The following is a 23,480-nucleotide window of genomic DNA, read 5'->3' as shown; positions in this document are numbered from 1 at the left end:
TTTGGCCCTGCTAAAAGTCAAGTTTTCAAAGTCTTTTTTATGTCTGAAAATATAGCTAAATATTGAGTGTTTTCAAAAACAATAATAGATGTAGGATAATAGGTCTCTTTTATTTCTAATATTTTTTATCCAAAATGTTAAAAGTTTGTGTTTCAAATGTAATAACTAGCTATCTGAAATCACTGAAACAGTTGATTACTGAAGAAGAGTCAGAAGAACCAATTCTAATATAGAGATTTGATAAAAGTATAATAATTTCAGTCACTGAAAAAATAATGTACCATTTAGATTGTTTTCCATACGTATAACTTAAACATAAATGAGAAATATTTATTTCAAAAGTAGATGGCACTACCAAATGGTTATTTTATTCAGAAACACTATTTTAGAAAGAATATGGGAAAGGATGAAACATGTATTAGCTCTAAAATAGAGTTAGGAGATTATGACAGTTGAGAAAATTTGAGCACTGATTTAGAATTTATCAAGGAAGTAATATGCTTAATATGCTTATGAATGTGGTTCAAAATATTAGATTGAGTAATTTTCAAATCATTTTATTGAGTAACTGACTACTACTTATTCTTTTTCCAAAATGAATTATTTTTCCTAGTTTTATAAAATATTAATTTGTAACCACAGAGTTTCTCATATCACTTGTTAGCAAACTTTGACTAAAGCAGTATTTGTATTATTACTTGATTTATATAATAAATGTATGTTTGAGAATTACCTTTTATTCAATGTGTTGCAGAGGAGTTTGTCAATGTTAGCTCATGCAATTTTCCAAAGAGAGTGAAAAAACTGAAGAGAAGAGGGTTTTTCCTTAATGTTCTAATAATATTTACACTTTTTAAATTTCCTGGTACTAAGAAAAAGTTTCTACTTGGTTAAGCAAATCATCAATTTTATCATGACTCCTATATTCTTAGCAGTGGGAATATGGTAAGAAGACAAATAGAGAAACAAGGTGATGTTGATTTAATTCTTTAAAGGAGACTACTACATGTTAAGAATTCATTTTAGGATGCTTATTAAAGAAAACTAAAGTACCTTCAGTATGGATTTTGATGGAAATGAGCTTCTGAGATATTTTCTGTATGGTTTTCAACCAACTTATGGAAAGATATCTTGATTTTTCTCCTTCGTGTACACTAAGTACAGAATGCTTTCCATTACTTACATCATGCTCTGTATAAACCATGCCCAACCATTCTACATAAACCATAACCGGTTTGGAGAATATATGATGATGAGTTGGAAATAGAGTTGGAGTAGGTATTTTGACTTGAAATATGTTCAATTAATATTTCCACCAAAGCATATATCAATATAAAGTCCTTTTATTTTTGACACTACACTGATTTTTTTTCATCAACTGCTCAATGAAACTTGCTACCAAGAAACAGAAAAATACTCTTGCTATACTTCCTAATTTCATAAAAGGTAGGCTTATGTTAATTAACTAGAAAATTACCAACATATGATTTGGCCTTTTCTCTATAAAAATTAGAAAGTTAATGGATATTTAAATTTGGATCCATAATCTCAGTGTATAGCTGTTATCTTTTCAAAATAAGAAATCTCAGTACAATGATATAGCTCAGACAATAGGTAATTTAGATATAGAAGAGCAAGCTTTATAAAATAATCACCAGATAGAATGTTTCCATTTTGCACGAATTATCTATTTTCTTAAAGAGCATCTGTGTAACATAAAAATTTCATGCAAATATTGTAAATTACTACATAGGATAAATCATCAATGTGTAAATATGTCACACTTATTAATAGAAACTGGCTATTTTATTTTCAATTTATCTCATCATAACTGGCATGTAATATGCAATAGATATTTAGTACTTGTTTTTATTATTCCTTTTATGCTTTCTTTTCTTTCTACTTTACCCCCACCCCACCCAATATTTGCATTTCACTTTTTTTTTAATTTTTGTGCTTTCAAATTATTCACGTTTTGGCTATTACTATCTATATTTTTCAGCTACTTTAAACTTTTTCTTTTGCTTTCTACATCTTGGTTCTCTTTCAGCTCATTCTCTAATTAGAATAATTACCAAAATATAGCTTTGGCTATAACTAAATGGGCACAAGTAAAATAACATCCAATACCTCTATGAGTAACAACTGCAAGCTCTTTAGTTCTTTCTATCTGTTCAGCATTTCTTGGTCTTCTCCTTGTTTGTGTATCTGCTTGATGAGGAGAGAGCCCGTCCTTGGACGTGTTGGGGTCCAGACCTGAATTTCTGAGATTCGTAACTTGCACTCGCTGTTCCTCGGAAAGTCTATGGCTGGTGACAGCTGTAACACTGGATACAGTAACATCTGCAGATGTGCTAGCAACAGCAAAAGCACCAGTGGTAGTCCTGTTATGCTCCTCTAACTCACCAGTGGAGGTAGTGTGGGCCAATGTAGAAGAACCTGTAGGACACAGTAGCACTAGATGCTAACTTTTTCTTTTACATTTTATTTTTTCTGATAAGTTTAATAAATTATATTCCCTTCTATTACCTTAAGGATAATCAACATGAAGAGGCAAAACACAAACAGGCCACTAGAATGTGAAGTAACCAGATTGGATGATTGCTTTGTATCAATCAACCTATGAATTAGATATCACACACAAATATACCACATTTTTAACTGTAACACATTAGGGGGGAAAAGGCAAAATTGTAAACCCTTTATGTGGTCCCTGAATCAATCTTCTTTGTTATTTATCTACAGATGAATATTAGCAACGAATGCCTGGCAAGTGACAAATTTTGACAGAATGGGTAACTGTAACCACACTTCTCTCAAAAGTATGCTTTGAATAGTCTGTGCCATATCTCTTCATAATTTCTGGGAAAAATATCAAACATCTCTATTTTAAGATAAGCAAGTGAAGGAGAATTTAAAATCAATGCCAAAATTAAAACAAAATGATTAAAAAAATAAAACTCTGAAATAACTATTCTATGTAAATATCTATCTTAAACTTGCTTGCCAGAAAACAGCCACATGATAAAATATTCAATGTCATGAGCTTTACATGCTTTAGACTTTAGTGGGTTGTTTTTGGAAGTTGGGTAATATTTTTCACTATTTTAAAGTAAAAGTTGAGATTAACCAATTTTCAACTAATTAAAAGTAAACAATCATTATATTTAGAAATGATTGAAAATTAACTAATAGCTTGGAACTTTTATTCATGCAAAACTAGCTTTAATAAATGGTTGAGAATATCCAAATATCTCATAAGCATTTCATGGCATATATTTCTCTACATTCTTAACCTTATTAAGGTTTCACAGTATTTTAAAAATAGATTTTAAAGGTGCCAAATTAGGGTTTTCTTTTTCTTTTCACTTAAACCTTCTTAAAAGATTGTTCGTGGTAGTACATAATTCTTACAAAATGAAAAAAATAACCTTATAATAGAAGTATGAAATGGAATGAAGATATACTCAAAAGGATCTTGACATCTAAAATGCTTAACAAGAAAAAAATACCGAATTTTGGAAGTACAGCTACTAATTAGGAATAATCATCAGGTCCTGGTTAGAAAACTTCTGAGTATTTTTTAAGGCCAATGAGTGGTTTGTTTTCATATACTTGCCTTCTCAATAAACTGCATCTTGAGCTCCTATCCACAAAGTATAATTAGATATTATAAACAAAAATACATAGGAATATTTTAACCATTCTGCAGGAGGAAAATAGTTTAACCACTTAATGTGGTTTGGGCATGCTCTGCTTTCTTTTTTTTTTTCCTCTTGTGTTGCAGGCAGGTGGCTAGTAGGGCCGGTAATTCTGATTTCTGCTTTAAAGCCAAAAAGGAAGTCAAACATGGGGTCCTCTCATTCATAAGCAAACAAAGGGACACATGACTGCTACTAATTTTGCCAGCCTAAATTGTTTTACCTTGGTTAATTTGATTGAAAAATTCAAAAGAATTAAATTATTGTATTTTGAGGGGAGCCAAAGGTAAATGAGGTATGACAATTATGAGATTATTTTAGAGACCTTTAATATACTCTGAAGCATCAATCAGGAAGAAGTTGCTATTGAATATTTATCCAAGGCACTTTGTGAAGATTACGATGTCCTAAATCCATGTTGGTTATGCAAATTGGCCAGTAACATTTACTAAGCTAATATTTAGTAAGATTTTTCTTTAATCACATGATTAAGCAATAACCATGCTTATAATACTAACATTTAGTAATTAACCTCATGGTAAATCAGACATTTGAAATGCCCATGTGCTTTTTACTATAAAAACAATCACTTGATCCATATTATCACCTGGGGAATTTAACTGAATCTTCCACTTTAGAAAGGAAGTATAAAATCAGGGAGGATGAAAAACTAATACTTTAAAACTTTGCATAACTGTGTCATAATTTCCAGGATTTAAATTTTAGTTTAAAAGAGGAAACCACTTAACTATAAACATATGTTGCAAAATACAATCTAAAAGTATGAAAAAGAATTTGTACTCTATCTCAAATCTCAATGTTCTAACCTTACTCCACTGGATAGCTATTTATTATATTCCATCACTGAAGTCATTATAGTTAATCACAAATAATCTCTTGTGTTTGGGTCAATAATTCTGGAATAATTATTGGGAATGTGTCTAAGTTTCTTCTGTAACTAATCTAAGACTTATAGTCCAATTCCAAACACACGCTTTATTGAAGACAACAAGATAAATACAGGTCTTGACCAAATTTGAGAGTTAAAACTGATCTTTCTTAGCCTTTAGATCCAGGATTTGCTAGCAATTCCAGACCTAAAATCTTCAGTAATAGAAGTCCACTTCTGGCTAATGGTGGTGGTGGTTCAGTACTATCCTCTTAGCCTGAATGCAGAACAGGGTGCAGTGTTGGAATAAAGGATTGAAAAACCAATTTATCTAACAACCATAGTCCAACCAGATATATATTTCAACCAGATATTTTGCTAACTAGTTCTGATATTTTATGTATATTTTGTGTTCGTATCCTTTCTTCCCCATACTAGAATGCAAGCTCCCTGAAGCCTGAGATTTTTGTTATTTTTTCTATTCACTGCTGAATACTTAGCATCTAGAACGGTATCTGGTACACAGTAGATGCTCAAGAAATATTCATCAAAAGAAAGAATAAATGAGTAAAGTTAATAATAATGTTAAAATAATATTAACAATAATAATAAAGAGAATAAATTTCACAAATAAAATATGATCATATTTTTTACCATGGCAAAGTCATATCTCAAACATATAATGAAGAGAAATTCCAAAGAGAGGAAAACTGACAATTTTGTTTTTAACTTTCAAAGACATCATTTTGAAAAAGTGTGGATTCTGAAGATTTATTTGCATAAGTGAGAGTTACTTGAAGATTTGTGTCATAATTCCCAACCCTTAAGAGTATACAATGTTCGTGTGAAATGAGTTTCCTTAGAATGTTCAAATTTCTGTAGAGTGAAAAGTAATCATATCTTACAATAGTAGGAGACAGAAGTGCATCTAAATGTAGTTAAATGTTTGATATATAAAATAGAATAATTTCTATAAAAAGTAACATTGATTTCCTTTATAAGGCAAAAAATCATCCATCACCAGTTATATCATATATTATATAACCATTTTATCTAAAATGTAGACCAATTTAGAATACTGGTTTTGGTACCACTTTAAATTGGCAGTGTGTGAAACACAGATTTTTAAATTGTCAAAATGCACCATTTACCATTTAACAGTTTAAAAACACTCAACATTTTTGCATACATAACTGTTTTATGAGGTAATTGCCAATGTTGGAAAAAGCCTTAGGATTATGTATAGCAACAATTCATTATTAAATATATTATATAGCTAATCCAATATTAAAATATATTTTGTTTTCTTTCAAAAATTTAAGTATGCTACACAATTAAGTAAACATTATCTTTAATAGCACAGTATTAAATGTATATGTTACACAACATACAACCCAAATTAAAGAATAAAATATACATTCAGAAAATCCATTCTTTGTTTGAAATCAAATTATGTATACAAGATGTGTTTTCCACAATTAGATTATCCTGCAAATAATTGCTTGTGATATATTTAAATATTAGATGTTTACAATATAAACACAGGTCTAACGTATATTTTATTAATATTCCTTAATAAAACATTTCTCAATATAACAAAAATAAAATGAAATGGTTTACATATATAAGCATGCTTCTATAAATCATAACTATATGTCATCTTTGGAACTATGATAATGGAAAATGACATATGTTACACATATAAATTGGCAAATTTAACAGTAATCCTGACAATATTAAATTTGGACTATATTATGTATTATAATGAAAATTATGTTTTTGGAGGCTTTCTTATTTCAACAATATATCTTCAAGAGACTAAGCATAATTTATATAAAGCCATCTATAAATGTGTCATTTAGAAAGTGTAACAAATGAAAACTCATTTCATAATTGAATTTTAATCTATGATCAAATTTTTAGCCTTACAGATTTTTGAAACAATTTTGTGCCACTCTGCTTTGTAATTATTGTTTAACTCATCACAGAACTGAAGAACAGAATATGTTGCTAGAGATATGAGTGGTTGGCCCAATACATACACAGCTACATAAGTACATGTTAAAGATAATTACATATTCAAAGAAGTGGCTTTTAGATATTTATGTTTGGCATGTTATTTTATATACAAAATATATTCTGTTCCATTAATTTTAGTAATCAAGTGAAACATTTGAATGAAAATTTAACAAAATAATTCTATGAATAATTTTGTGGCATTACGATATATAATGAAGAAAAATACAATAAACATTTAACATGAAAACATGCAAAAGGAAAAATATACAAAATAAACATCAAAATAAAATCTAAATACAACTAATGCAAAAACTCTATTTCAGCCATTATTTAGATATTCTATAAATTTTAGCATATGTAATCGAATGTGTATTTTGTAGTTCTTCTATTTATTATTACTTGGGTGAAACTTAAAGAAACATGTCAATAAGTGAGGTAACTTTTGAAAACTAAATGCAGCACATGGGAATGAGGTAAAACAAAGCCACTGCTTTGTTACATGCTATAATTTTTAGGAAGCATATTGTAGTCGGGTACATAGCTTAGGTATTTTGCACGTTAAACATTATTAATTCCAGTATGCTAAAATCTATTAAGCTTCGTATATTTCAGTACAAATTAATGGATGTGTTTGTACTTTGAATATTCAACTTAGAGAAGAGATGGATAAACTGAAATAGAAAGTAGCTTTTAAAGTGTAAAAGAAATATAAATAATCTACTTTGATTAACTGTTACCTAGTATAAAATTGTCTCTCTGACTAGGAAAATTTTAAGTGAAACAATTCTGAAAAAAAAAATAGTTTGTAATTTAGTTTTAAGGAACAGGTCTATATTAGTCTTATAGTTTTTACTTTAGATTAAAATGTTATATTTATGTTGAAACTACATAAGATTATGATATATAAAATGCACCTCTAAGGAAAAAAAAATTCTACCAATTCAACTATGACATGACAATGCAAAAACCCTGCCACCTGCATTCAGATTTCTGAAATGTTAAAATGTGAAAAGATATTGATCTTCACAGGGTTCAGAAGAAATCAGTAATTCAAGTAACAGATTTTCTATGATCACAGATTAATTTAATTAGGTGTGTACTAATTTAAAAATAGAACTGAAACCTTAAATATAGGGGTGCCTGGGTGGCTCAGTCGTTAAGCGTCTGCCTTCGGCTCAGGTCATGATCCCAGCGTCCTGGGATCGAGCCCCGCATCGGGCTCCTTGCTCTGCAGAGAGCCTGCTTCTCCCTCTCCCACTCCCCCTGCTTGTGTTCCCTCTCTCACTGTGTCTCTCTCTGTCAAATAAATAAAATCTATAAAAAAAAAAAGCATCGGTCTCCTTGCTCTGAAACCTTAAATATAAATTCTTTCTGAATGAATATGTATTTATGTTTCTATTTATATCATATATTTCTTTTCAAATTTCTAAGCATTAAATAGGGAAGTTAGTATTAAATTTTGCAAATGGATTTGTTATTGTTTATCAGGTACAAGAGATCAGGCTGATTTAATACGCAAAGTGAGTGAATAAATATTTGCAATCTAAGCTGAAACTAATGATAGCAAGATGTAATGATACATCTACTCAATTCGCACTTACTGTGAGTAAATAAACAATTATAAAACAAATATTCAACAAGATATTTACTAATGCCAAGTTGTTTATATGCGAGATAAAAATCCCATATTCTGAATTAAATATTGATAAATCCACATGCCAAGCAACCATAAATACCTTTATCTAAATGAAATATAGAAAATATCAAAAGTTTTAGAAAGTATATGGAGAGTACTGTATAGGGCAACCATGACAAAAACCATATATAAAAATATATATGATAAATATATATTTATAACATATATATTGTAAATGTCTGAATGTTATACTAAATATCATCACAGTTTTGTTATAAAAATGTGAGAGAATAGACATCTCATTTCTTAGTACTAAAAATAAAGAGCCTGCTAGGGAAAACTTTTAAAATAGAGAGTTGTAAGAGTCTTGAAAATATTCTCTCTCTCTTAAAGGACCATTTCTTTTTTCACCTAGTTGATTAAAATAAAGTTGCAGAATCAAGCTTTCTCATCGTGTATTCCTTTTCAAACACTTTGGAAGTCTCGACTATTTATACTGGTGGATCCTAGGGGTAATTTTTTAATGTGCCCAACCACAAACACAAACACCACTTGTAGGAATAAATATCCACAAAATACAAACTGAAGTCTTTAGTGTAATGAAGCATAATGTTCTTCCATAAAGGTCACAATACTGACAATAAAACTTAAAGATCTGGGTTTCAAAATAAAATTGATATCACCCTGGGGGCGCCTGGGTGGTTCAGTCGCTGGGCGTCTGCCTTCGGCTCAGGTCATGATCCCAGGGTCCTGGGATCGAGCCCCGCATCGGGCTCCCTGCTCCGCGGGAAGCCTGCTTCTCCCTCTCCCACTCCCCCTGCTTGTGTTCCCTCTCTCACTGTATCTCTCTCTCTCTCTGTCAAATAAATAAATAAATCTTTAAAAAAAATTGATGTCACCCTTTTCACATTTCATGAGAATATGAGAAAGGGACAGATTGCTCCTCCACGTCTTTCTAAAACCATCTCCTAGAATCTTGCATTTTTAGGATTCTCTTGCAGCAGCAGCTCTTATCTCTCAGCTAAAATAGAAGTAGTTCTCATTAAACAAACAAAATGTAACTCAACACACCCTTGTTTAATTTCCTTCCACACCAAATCTCGGTGAATAGCTGCCAGTTACCTTGGAAGACATAAAGTTGCTATTAAGAAAAATGAATACTAGTATCTTTTATTCCAAAGTGTTGCATCAGGAATTCCTTCAATTTCAGGGTCTTGCTGTCTCTGATAATTGATATGTATCAGTAACTTTGAAATTAGAAAGCATATCTCAAACGGATGCAACCCCACTTCCCCTTGAATGTTTAATGAGTATGAGAGAACAATGAATAGGGCTAAACGTACTACTCTCTTATTTCTAAAAAAGAAATAAATATTTTACTTTATGTCAATGACTATTTATTGAGTGTTAAGTGTATTTTTAAGGATATAAATATAAGAAATTGAACCTGTCCAGATAAAAACCCTCCGTTATAATATAACTGCAATTGATAGGGCATATGATAGGAGAGAAGGAAAAGAGAGAAAGAAACATCCAAGAATATATAAATCACTCCTTCATTTGTGTTTTCTCAAATCGGGTAGCATTTCCCTTCTCTTCTATTCTCCAGCACCCCTTTCACCCCTCAGAAAATATCTTATAATGGTGATATTTGGCATTGTGAAGGAGAAAGGAGAGAAGTAAGGGAAAAGAACTGGTGAAGTTACCCTTTCTATCCATCATGGTTAAAAGAAAAAATAAGAGGCTTTATTCTGACCCTGTCCATCAAGTCCCTGAGTCCTTCTCACCTTGACTATTTGACTGTATCTATGTTTACCCTCTATTTCTTCTACAATGGACTCTAGTTCGTGGAAGGTGGATGTTCTTCATTTTTCATTAATTTTAAGTGTTCCTTTTTTTCTAAAGCCTAAAATACAAAGTTTACATAACACTGGTTTTGTGTATGTGATATGATTTGAAAGGAACCAAGGACATAACCTTACCCCAACATCTTTTTCTGTGTACCCAATGGTACTGAAAGATGCTCTTTGGGATTAGGTATTGCCCTCTTAAGATTTTCCCCTTAAAACCACACAAATAACTTTATGGTTGAGAGAACACACATCCTAGACTAAATGTTTACCTATTCATTTTGAATTAGTTTAAAGTCTTCTCCTCAAAATAAGTAATAGGGACAAATACGTTCTTGAGGAGTATGAAGCCTGCAATAGATCAGTGAATGCTCCTGGTTGAGGCATTTACCATAAATTGATACCTGGTCCCATGTGATTGTTATATGATTGTAAGACATGGGTTCATTACTAACAAGTGGGGTGTAAGGGAGGTGTGGGTGGGAAAGGGCTGACATAATGAAGGAAAGACTATTACAGTGTTGATCAGTGAGAGGTTGCTGAGCAACTGGTGAGTATCTGCATAAATATGTTAAAGTAGAGCAGCCTAATAAGAAACTGAAGCCAAGAAAGTTTTTATTTTCCTGCATCATACACTCTGTAAGCCACTTTTTATTCTATAGCAGCTAATTAATTAGTAGCAGAAGTGATTTGCTTAAAAATAAATGCCAATCTTTGCTGAGAAACGTAGCATGCTAGAGGAAAATAATAAACCTTCAGAAATAGTAAGTACCTGTAGAGTTTATCTTCAAAGGCTATCATTAATCAGAAAGGCACATATGTTACACATTATATATTGGGGTATTATGTATAATTATCTGTTAGGATATTTAAAATATATATTTCCATATTGAAAGGTAAATTTTTATATTCCTTCATGTAATTACTCTGCCAAGTTCCTTTTTTTTATTTTCTCACCCCAGAATACATTTTATTTCAAGACAGTATACAAACACTATCTTTTACTATCATCAATAAAATAAAGGTATGAATATTATAACAAGGATGGCTGAAATTTACATTTATACTTGGCTTCAAATAGGTTTTGTTTCTTTAGTTTATTTATGGAAACAGATGTGTTAAAATTGAGAGATAAAATGCGGACATCTGACTGAGGAGGATCTCAAAAATCATCTATTCTAACATTGTGACATCTGGCCAACAATCTTTGACCCGTTCTAATCACGGAGTAGAAAGTTTGATCCTCTGGGTGATACATATCAGAAGGTTAATTAGAACTTCCTTCACTCAAATCTTCCCTGGGGAAGAAACACATAAGTTCGTATTTTAAATACAAAGGAATCCCATCTTTTTTAGAGCAGAAGTTACTTGGAAAAACGGGAAAAATTAGAACAAAATATGAACGAAGAGATTCAGCAAGGGACTTGTGCTTTTACATTTTTTGTAGATGTTGGAAAAATAAACTTTATCTCATAATTATTCTAGAGAAAGAAAATATTATTTACTTAATGAATCTTTTTTTTAGAAACCTGGATTTTTTATTTTATTATTTTATTTTTTTATAAAGATTTTATTTATTTATTTGACAGAGACAGAGAAAGGGAGAGCACAGGCAGGGGGCAGTGGCAGGCAGAGGGAGAGGGAGAGGCAGGCTCCCCACGGAGGAAGGAGCCCGACAGGGCCTTGGTCCCAGAACCCCCGGGACCATGACCCGAGCCGAAGGCAGTCGCTTAACCAACTGAGCCACCCAGGCGACCCTACTTAATGAATCTTTCTATTCTTCATCAGTTCCACACTGAAGAAAGAGAGGATTTTTTCCCTTTTTTATGTTGCAGTTGCATTTCAAATATCTGACTTTAAAACCTGAGACAGCCCATCTTCCTCTTTTGTATTTCACAAACATGAATTAAATTACTACTGTGCATCAAGCACAAATACATCCCCCAACACACACCCACACACTTTATCTCTCTTTCTCTCTCTCTCTCTCTCACGTATCCACATCCCTGTCTTACAAGTAAACTGTCATGAATTTAAAAAATCAGAGCCATTGTAATATGTTCAATGAAAGATACATAGAGAACTATGAAAATACACCTGGAAAGCCCTTAGCTATCCTTCCAAAATAGGACGGACTTTCTAGTGGAAAAGACATTGGAATTGAGTCTAAAGGATGAGCAGATTTCATCTGGTGCATGAGGAATCAACAGACATCCTAGTCAGAGGTAACAGCTTAGAAAAAAAGGTGTGGCAGGGGAAAATGCAAGACATGCTCAGGCAATTGCAAATTATTTGGTATGGCAGGAATGAAGAGAGAGTGGTAGCAGATTTGGTAGACAGAGACCAGTGCTTGAAGAGCCAAAAAATTTTGACTGGAAAAGGACGCTTGAAAAGATAAAGCATCAATGAGAATATTAAGCAGGAGACTGATATGACAAGATTGTCACTTTAGGATTGTAAGGATTGTAATTGCTGTCATGTGGACAAGGTATTAGAGCTATATGGACTAAAGGCAGGGCAAATATTTAGCTGACTCCACCATATGGCTATATAAGTACCTTGAAATATGGTTGTTAGATTTAGTAAATAAAAACATAGGACACTCACTTGAATTTGAATGTCAGATAAACATTTTTTTTTTTTCCTGTAAGTATATCCTATGCAACACTTGGGACAGATTTATAATAAAAACTATCCACTGTTTATCTAAAATTCAAATTCAACCAAGAATCCTGGATATTATCCGGAAACCCTACTTTGAAAGCAATTCAGTCTTACAAACTCTGAAAATTTTCTGCATACTACACAAGTAAAAACTATTAACAAATATTGATTCATTTAGTGTAATATGCTTTGATTGATCCTATGAAAACTCATGGAATGCAGAGAGTAGGCATGATGACATCACAAGAACATCCAGAGAAAATTCATACAAGCATCTTTTTATGAAATGAAAACTAAAAGAAGGCAAGTTAAATGAAGTGTGCTAAGAACTTTCATTCCATTTGTATTTAAATTCTATATTCTTTTTAGTATTAAAAATAGCTAATACTCTAGCTATTTCTTCATTATAAACTGTATATTCTATACTTGAAGAAGAAAATAATATTAAGAATTAAATCTATAGATGACTCATACAAAACATTGCCAGTTCTCTTATTGATTCAATCCAAAGAAACCTGAATTGAAGATATTTCCAGGAAGAACTTTAATGGACTTTGAATTGTATCCAAGCACTAGAAATGGCAATGAATACTGAATAAATATATCATCCTCAAATTATCAAGTAGGCCTTTTTGACCTGTCTTTTCCCATCCTTGTTTTTTTTCAGATGATAGAAAATATAAAATGAAAGAAGAAAATTCAGTTATCTCTCTCTGCCCCATATACATATATATATATGAATACATATATGAATGTATATATAATGTATATATATAAATGTATATATATATGAATGCAAGTTCTTATGTAGAGAGAGACTTATAAGAGACTCTACATAAGACATATATATGTAGAGAGTATATATATAGAATATATATATATTCCTGTAAAACTATATATGTATACATATTATGTATATCTAATTCTATAGAGAGACGCACATATACACTATACACATATATATCTATATTCTCTGAATTCTGAAAAAGCTTCCTGGAGAAAAGATGTTCTATTTGATCAAGATCACATACATTTTAATTGGCAGACATTCTGATGAAAAAGATTAATTAAAGCAAAGGAAGGTTTCTTACCCATTAAAATAGTTTTAAATACCTAAAAATTTTATGTCTAACCAGATGATTTTGGCATATTGTAATTGCAAAGGTAATAATATGAATATCCAAATATTTTTCTGAAGTATATTCTTAATTTTTATAAAGGTAATAGAAACTTCCTCCTCCCACCTTTGGGATGGTATCTTTGTATCTCCCCAAATTTCTGAACAGAGTTGATTAAAACACTACAAACATATTTGGCATTCCAATATGTTTACTTTAAGTGACTAGATAACAGAACTATTTAAACAAACATGTTATAAAGAGCAACACCATTTACTGAGTACTAATTACGTTCTAGATACAGTCATAATTAGTTTATTTCATCCTCAAAAGTACCTATAAGCTGGGAATATTAAAGACTCACTTTGCTAGTAAGTGGAAAGCTGGGATTTGGACCTAAATTGTGCAGTCCCGAAACCACAATCCTACATCCTGCAAAATCGATACACCTCTATTTATCCTCCTCAATACAATACAGCATGTAAACCTTTGTGTCTGAATCAACTTGTAAGTTATTTATTTATGCTTGGTTTTCATTGTATTTCTTCCCCATCACTTGCTTCTCCAACACATGTCTGTTTCTGGGTCCTTCTTGCAATTCCCTTGCCTCAGGGGAGGATGGTTCTGTAGGGCTAAAAGGGAAATTTGCTCTTCAGGGGATTACATCAAGTGACAGGAGAGGGGAAATGACTGGGGTAGAGGCTAGAGGGTCAAGGAGAGGCAATAAAGATGACATAAACACCGCCCCCACTGCTGCTGCACTGCAGGAAAGTGTAAGGGTCCAGGAACCTGGACTCTTACATTTGGCTAAGATTCTCATCTCGGGCTTGTTATTCTTTGCTTTCAAGGGAACTGTGGGCTTAAACAACCACTGGGTGCCTTTCTCCCCATTGTCCATACACCGCAAAGACCCTTTCGATTCTTGTGCAACACAAGGGAAGAAGAAGGTGCCATTGTTTCTTCCACCCTCCCTCCAAAGGACCTGAACAGAATTTTCCTCCTTTTAGGCACAATGGCAGCTCTCAAATGCATTTGAATTCAAAAGAACAAAGTAACATTTCTTGCCCAAGCCTGTTGATAAATTTCATACCTCTTTCACTTGCAAATAGAACCAAAATGCACACCACATGCTAATAGCCTGTCTTGTCATTGTTTTTCATTTCAGCTTGATACATGATGCCCCTGTGTTCTATTTCCTCCTTTAATTATTACAGTTTTTCCCTCATAAAACCGTTCTTAGTAACCTAATTTTACTTATCTTTAAAAATTATCTGCTGCTTAATAGCTAAAAGACTCACATTATCATCCCTGAAGCTTCATACAGTGTTGCTAAACTGGATCATTTTTTTTAAGCATGAACAAAGTTTCTGTAAATTTCTGGGTCTAACTCTTAACTACAAGGACTTCTCCAACCTTCAGAATATTTCATGGAAGGTCTACTTTCTTTTTTTCTCAGTCCCACATAAATCATATTATTCAAGAAGAGCAGATACTTTCCTATAAAGACTTGCCCTAAGACCCAGGAATCAATTAGTTTTCAGCAACTATTCCGTGCTGATTCAAAGTCCTATTAATCATAGCCTCTAACAATTACCAATCATTTACTTCTAGTAAGTTCCATGATAAACATTTTACATTTAATCTTTGTAACAATCATAGGTGGTAGATTATAATTCATATAGTCAAGGGTAAATACCTTGATAAGGGCATTTATTCATATATTCAACTCATGTATTTATTCAACAAGAATTTATTGAGTACCTATTCCATGCCAGGCACTGAATGATCCAGAGGTACCGATTAATATAATAGCTGGTGGTGAAACACAAAGTGACATTTGAGCTAAAAACCTTAAAAAATGAAAAAGTGAAACATAAAAATAAAATACCTGATTGATCTGGCCTTTTATTCAGTCAGATTCCTTGGCTTGTATTGTTAATTTTGGTGATATACTGTTTCCTATTTAGTTATGATTTAGGCATTTCCCTTTATTTCTCTATAACTATGTTCCATGGTCTCTTGTGCTCTATATTTCTATGAAATAATATATATTTTTATTCAAGATATATTTTGATAATAAAATTTAAATATGTGAATTCCACATGTCATGAATAAAAATTAATGGCATCACTATTTTTATTTTACTCAAATACACATATATATTAGATGTCTCTCTACTAGTCACTGTTACATGATAGGATACAATGGTGAGCTAGAGAGATGGTGTAAGTAGAGAAACAAGAAAAAACTAAAAAAATATGATGACACTATGTTACTGTGTTAGGTTAATGTGGCCACAAATTCTTCGCAACTTTTTTTTTTTTTTTTTGACAGGGACAGACACAGCGAGAGCGGGAACACAAGCAGGGGGAGTGGGAGAGGGAGAAGCCGGCTCCCCGCTGAGCAGGGAGCCCGACGCGGGGCTGGATCCCAGGACGCCGGGATCGCGACCTGAGCTGAGGGCAGACGTCCAACGACTGAGCCACCCAGGTTCTCCTTCGCCACTCTTTCTAGCAAGAGGTAGAGTCTGTTTCCTCATCTCTTGGATACAGGCTGTCTTCATGACTTGCTATGACCAACAGAATATAGCAGAAGTGATACTGTGTGAGTTCTAGAGTCTCAGTTCCAAAAAGCCTTGTAGTTTCCACCTTTGCTCTCTTGGGATAATTCCCTGAGACTGCTGTGTAAGGAAAATGTCTAGCATATTAGAAGATGAAGGGCACAAGCAGGGGAACTGAAGGGCCCCAGCTGACAGTACTGAGTGAGGCCATATTGGGCCTTGCATCCCAGTCAACTCTCGAGCTTAACGCGGCTACATATGCAAGCCAGGAGGCATCCCGACAACAAATAAAATTATGAGGAGTCATAAAGCATTGTTGTTTTAAACCTGTAAGACTTGGGGTAGCTTTTTCAAGCGATGGTTAACTGACACAATAAGTGAAATGCAGAGTTTTATAGGAATATATAATAGAAACATTAATCTGGTCTTGGAAGTGACTTAATGAAGGGAAGCTTCCTGAAGGAAATGATTTAGATTCAAATAAGAAAGATGAATAGGTGAAAAGAGAGGAAAGAGATAGTCCAGAAGAGCATGCTACATGTATAAAGGTCATGAAGCAAGACAGATTTTGTTAGTTTCTAGGAATAAAGATCATTTAATATGTGTAAATCATAGACTGCAAGCAGAGAACCCAAGAATTTAAGCTGAAAATAGAGTTAGAAGGCATATTATGAGAATATAGTACAGTAGGTGTAGCACAAGGCACAGGAAGATATTCAGACTTTGTCATGAAGCCAACAGAAATATTTCCTCAAGTCCACTCTCAAACAAACCATATTTCTCCTATCCCTTCACAAAACCAGACGTGTTTCTTAACAAGAAGTTAGTATTGTGATAGGATGCATTCTCTTTCCACTGATGTAAAACAAAAAGCCTTCTTGAAATTAAAAAGTAGGGACACCTGGGTGGCTGAGTTGGTTAAGCAGCTGCCTTCGGCCCGGGTCATGATCCCAGAGTCCTGGGATCGAGTCCCACATCAGGCTCCTTGCTCAGCAGGGAGCCTGCTTCTCCCTCTCTCTCCCTCTGCTTGTGCTCTTTCTGTCAAATAAATAAAATTAAAAAAAAAAAGAAATTAAAAAGTAAAATTTTAGTAATTTTTAAATGCAGTCACCTGGGGTCCTTTCAAAACTGAAAATTAGAAGATATTTGACTTTTGGGGTGACTGGGTGGCTCAGTCAGTTAAGCATCCAACTCTTGATTTCAGCTGGGGTCATGACCTTGTGGTCCTGTGATCAAGCCCCACGTGGGAAGGGGAGTCTGCTTGAGATTCTCTCTCTCCCTCTGCCTTGCCCCTTGCCCCACTTACACATGTGCACACATGTGTGTGCACAAACATGCTCTCTCTCTGTCTCAAATAAATAATACTTAAAAAAGAAGGTATTTGATTTTTTTTTAATCCACAAGCCTTATATATTTATGTTCATTTCCCCCTGGTTGCTATTTTTTAATTTTCTAATGTCATGTCAATAAGGACCAACTTCATCAATTCCTAACAGTGGTAGGTAGAATTCTTTGTTGAATTAAAAATATAACTTCACTACAAGATCAAAGTCTTTTGTTAAAGGATAAAACTTATGTTGTGTAATTTCAGTCACTCGCCTGAAGTTTTGCACAAGACTGGGGGAATGTCAGGGGATCTCAGAGCTCCCAGTCACACCATAGAGTCACCTACAGTCTATCTGCAAAAGTAGTTAGCTCAAGTGTATCCTTATGTGTGATTACAAAATGTGTTCTCAAAAATTGCATTTCCTTTCAGAAAGATGATTTTTGCTATAAAATGTCACTGAATCTGTGAAGTTGTCATTTTCTTAACAGAGAATAGAATTATTTTATATACAGGTGAGTAACTTCTAAAATTTAATTAAGATGAAACTTCGTATGGTATGTCTTGAAACAAACTAGAATGAAAAAATAATTTTTCAGCCAATAACATCAACTGAGTTTTGCAGTATAGAAAAGATGAGGTGAAAAAAATATTCTGATATCCTAAAATTGTTTGTGTATATTATATATAGTGCCTTTTTTTTGAGTTAGCCCACTCAAAGTCATCCGGACTAATTAAAGATCATTTATAATATGAATACATCCATACTTTTTCACTTGTCACAAAATATGACTGCAGATGTTTCCTGACATAAGACATTTCAACTTAGGATTTTTTGACTATAAGAGTGAAAAAGTGATACGCATTTGGTAGAAACTGTACTTCAAATTTTGAATTTTGAGCTTCCTTGGCTAGCGATATGAAGCGTGATCCTCTCCTGTGATGTTGGGGAGCCAAATTTAGTTGCAGTGCCCAATCAGCCCTGGGATCACAAGAGTAAACAACCCATACACTTAATGCGTTGTGTACACATACAACCATTTTGCTTTTTACTTTCGGTATAGCATTCAATAAATTACATGGGATATTCAACACTTGATTATAAAATAATCCTTGTATTAGATGATTTTGCCCAACTGTAGTCTAGTGTACTCATTCTGAACATGTTCATGGTAGGCTATGCTAAGCTATGACGTTGGGTAGGTTAAGTGTCTTAAATACATTTTTGGTTTGTGGTATTTTCAACTTATAATAGGTTTATCAGGATGTAACCTCATCATTTAGTCAAGGAAGATCTATATTTACAATCATTTTTTAACATCACTTTATAGATGAGCTGTATACTACATGAGGAGGAACACTGTTCTGAAATTAGTTCTGGGTTTTATACTGACTATGCTGAAACTAGGAATAAAATTGTAGGCAATTTGCTTTAGTTTCCTCACTTATCATATGAAGAGTTTTGATTGAATTAGTGGTTCTCAAATTTTTCATCATGAAATGCTACTTTCATTATAATTCTCAAAGGAAAAAAATTTGGAAAATTTCTCTTACAAATAAACTGAATCACTTTCACAATAAGAAATGTATGCTTATTTAAAAAAAAAAAAATCAAGCATAGCAGCTGCTAATCAGCCCTTCTAATCACCAAGAAGTAGCCAGTATGTCACTAGGTTAATTTAATTACAGTGCTAAGTAAATAAAATTGATATTTTTGTTAGCATGTGAGGTCCTGTGATGGGTAAAATTTAATTAAGCTTTTTGAAATAATGAAAATAATGAACTGTCATTATTTTTCTAGGGAATCCCAAAAAGGAATCATTAGGTTACAAGATCAATTCTAGCTCCACAAATCTATGAAAATAGAGAATTTAATTTAAGTAACACATTCCTCTCTCTCTCTCTCCACCCCTATACTTCCCAACCTCCCTCCTTCATTCTTTTTCTTCTTTCTTTCCTTCTACAAACTGTATTAGGAATTTGATACATTCCAGGTATTCATCTGGTTCTAAAATGATCAAGGGAAGGGAAGAGATACCAAGAGAGTAAGTACAAGGATTTCAGGAATGTCAGTACTACGAAGGCCCAAATACAGGAGCCAGTACTGGTGAATTCCTAAATTGTGGAGGGTAGTCTAAATCACATCGGCTTATTCTAAGAAGATTTTTTTGTTTGTTTTGGTCCTGACACTGGAATGATAACAACAATAACAACAAAAGCCTGTCATGGGAAGACTTGACGGGATAATTTTCCACTCAGAGACAACAGCAAATACCATGAACTTAAGGCTGAAAAGAAGATGGTATATTCCCAAAGGCAGTGAGAGAATGTTAAGTATTAAGAAATTAGGGACTTGTATGCCATTGTAAGAAGTTCGAATTTTATTTTCTAATTTATTCTAAGTAAGCAACATAGAGGGAAGATCTGATTTAAATTCAGATCACTTTGCTGTTAATGGATAATATGTCTATGTGCATGTGTGTGCATGCTTGTGTACGTGTGCATGTAGCAAGTTGATTATGGGGTCATAGTTTGCTGCTATGGCAAGAAATGTGTGACACAGTGGCATGTGGAAGAAAATGAGGTAGATTTCCTGGACCTTTTCCCCACTGGAGCATTCCAAAAATGAAAAAGTTCAAAAATAGCTATTACAGAGCTTCTGCACCAGAATGCACATTTGCAAAGGCTGAAAAGGTAAATACATCAGACCAGAGATTCCGTATTAAGAGCCAAGAGCAGATCCATGCAGAATGAGGAACTGCCTGGGAGGATATGGAAAGTATAATGAGTACTGAGGTTTAAAAAATATCCAAATGGCTAATTGAAACCAATGTTCCAAATAAATAACAGACGAAGTGATGGGAATGCTAAAAGCTGAGGAACACAGTCCCTGAAAGAAACAGATGCTGTGAGCAGCAGGGAGACGCCAGCGTAGCTGGCACAAATGTGACTGTGAATAATGCTCTTCCGTGACCCTTAAAGCCTATCATACAAGCTGGATTGTATCCAAGATATTCAAAAAATTTTCATCTCTGAAGTTTTAAAGAACAAGAAGGATGCCAAGGCTAAAATGGGGCATAAAAATGAGATTAGGACATTCTACAGAATGACATAAGATGTGTTAATTCTTCAATTAAGAAAATGGACTAATATGTCTAACAAGAAGCATGCATTCATTTGTTAATTCATTTAACAAATACCTATGGAGGGCCTACTATGTGCTAGGCACTGCTATGCTGGGGATATAAAGGGAAAAAGCATACCCATTCTTCCTTTCAAGGAACTTACATTTTTAAAAGGAGAGAGATACAATAAACCAACAAATTAACAGAGAAAGGAAATAACTGACAGCTAATTGAAGAAAACTTTAAAAGTGGCATAATGGAGAGTTCCTGGTACTTGGACAATGAAGCCTCTTTGAGAAGAAGATGTTTATACTATAACCTAGAAGGGAAGGAGTCAACTATATGAAAGCTGGGAGAAAATATTTCCAGAAAGCTGATGCTGCTGAGGCAAGGAGGAGAAGGGTAGGGATGAGTCTGGTGATACAGGCAAGAGTTGACCATAGAGAGCCAAATAACTGTGTCAGGAAATTTAATAATGCACTTAGAAGCTATAGTAGGGGTTTTGAATTTATATTTTTAAAAAATCACTCCAGTTTTGTATAGAGAAATGATTAAGCAATAGAGTTAGAGGAGAGATCAAAGGGAAGGCTACTGCCATTATAAAACATAGAGATAATATTACTTGATGTTTGGGGAGAATGGATTGATTCAATGGGCAAATCAATAATCACAGGACAATTAAAACTAAGATGAATTTTAAAATAGATCATATTTGCTTAATTTATTGCAAATATAAGTACAAATGTGTGATTGTGCTAGTTATACCCATCAAGGAAATTTTAAAAGCAAACAGTCTATAAATGTGAAATAATGTCCTCTGTTTCATCAGATATGCCCAACTTAATGAACAGATGTACTTCCAGCTACTAGCAGAAACAGGGTTGTGAAAAAGAATAACTGGATGCAAAAGGCAACTGAAAACAGGATGTACTTCATTATTGTTACAACAATGAAAAATAGAAATAACGGAAGAATGCTATTTTGTCAATCTTTTTCATGAAAAATGATCATACAAAAAAAAAATCATACAATTAATTAGGTAGATCAGCTATGGGACTCCCTGGTATGTTTAAAATGTCAAGGTACCATGACAGATTCTTTCAAAAATACCACGGGATATAATTATCAAAAACAATTTGGAAATGAATTATATCTGTTTTATAACTGATAAAATTGAGATTTTAAGGGCTGAGAATTTTATGGTTTTGAGGGATGGGGTGGCTGGGTGATAGACATTGGGGAGGGTATGTGCTATGGCGAGTGCTGTGAATTGTGCAAGACTGTTGAATCACAGATCTGTACCTCTGAAACAAATAATGCAATATATGTTAAGAAAAAAAAAAGACGACGACGATAGCAGGAAGGGAAGAATGAAGGGGGGGAAATCGGAGGGGGAGATGAACCATGAGAGACGATGGACTCTGAAAAACAAACTGAGGGTTCTAGAGGGGAGGGTGGTGGGGGGATGGGTTAGCATGGTGATGGGTATTAAAGAGGGCACGTTCTGCGTGGAGCACTGGGTGTTATGCACAAACAATGAAACATGGAACACTACATCCAAAACTAATGATGTAATGTATGGTGATTAACATAACAATAAAAAAGCAGCAGTAGAAGCAAAAAAATAACTGATATATTATACAAACAAAATTAATAAATATAAATTTTATATGCACTTATTCCATATAAGATATCTAGATATCAAATCTCCAAAGCACTACTCTCAGTCTGAAGAGGAATATAAATATAAATAAAATTATATAAATAAAATATATAATAAAGTATATATTTTTGAGAGGAGTTATGGAATTTATTAAAATTGGCTACACTCAAAGAAATAATGTGAAAAGAGAAATCATGTCTGAATTGCAATAGAAGGAAAAACACAGGGAAGATGGCGTTTGAGAGATATAAGCAACTGGGGGGTGGGGGCCATGGCGATTAAATGAAAAGCTTTGCAAAGATGAAGAGGTATGAAAGAACACAGAAAATGACAGTTCAGAAATGGTGCAGATAATGTGACAGAAATTGGTAAAAAAAAAAAAAAAAAGAACCTTATAAAGGGTAGTGTGAAAGACAGGACACAGTTTGAAGCAGTCATTTGTTTCTCTTCAGACACTGAGACACCACAATTCTAATGGGAAAGATTTGTTGAAGGATTTTAACCTGTCATCTTTTAGCTTTTATCTGTGATTTCCAATTCTAAGTTTCACTTGGAGTTGTGATAAATATTTAATTAAAATTTACATTAGGAAATTTTAAGTAACTGAGGAGTTTAAGTATTTAAGTTCTAAATAATTAAGGTGCCTTAAATAAATAATGAAAGTAACCAAGATAGCCATGACTTAGTTTTAATTCATTAAAAATGCTATGAAATCATGAGGATGGAAGCAGAAATAATCAAATGCAAGGGAGAATCCTTGTCAGCCTTTTTCACATCCTTAACATTTCCAAGATGGAAGTTCTATTCAGGTGATTTGACCTTAAAATATAATTTTAATTGGTCCATGAATTTTGTTATATCTAATTATGTATATATTTATATAATGTATAATATAATGTATCTATGTATATATATATACATAATTAGATAT

The 23,480-nt window shown here is 33.1% G+C and overlaps 1 protein-coding gene across 4 annotated transcripts in view; it reads right to left on the bottom strand.

The window, feature by feature from the left end:
* CSMD3 (CUB and Sushi multiple domains 3) overlaps nucleotides 1-23,480 on the bottom strand; it is a 1,163,243-nt gene that overhangs the window by 712,795 nt on the left and 426,968 nt on the right. The window contains exon 7 of one of the 4 annotated variants that reach the window (XM_028122520.1): nucleotides 2,131-2,439. The exons of the other annotated variants lie outside the window; for them this stretch is intronic. Coding sequence (XP_027978321.1) covers nucleotides 2,131-2,439 — 309 coding nt within the window. The remainder of the gene's footprint in view (nucleotides 1-2,130; nucleotides 2,440-23,480) is intronic. 4 annotated transcript variants of the gene reach the window in all.

This window comes from Eumetopias jubatus, unplaced genomic scaffold, assembly GCF_037043125.1.
Source record: "Eumetopias jubatus isolate StellerSeaLion01/CBP00866 unplaced genomic scaffold, mEumJub1_p1.0 scaffold_4, whole genome shotgun sequence".
NCBI lineage: Eukaryota > Metazoa > Chordata > Mammalia > Carnivora > Otariidae > Eumetopias > Eumetopias jubatus.
This window is presented reverse-complemented; position numbering and strand designations above follow the sequence as displayed.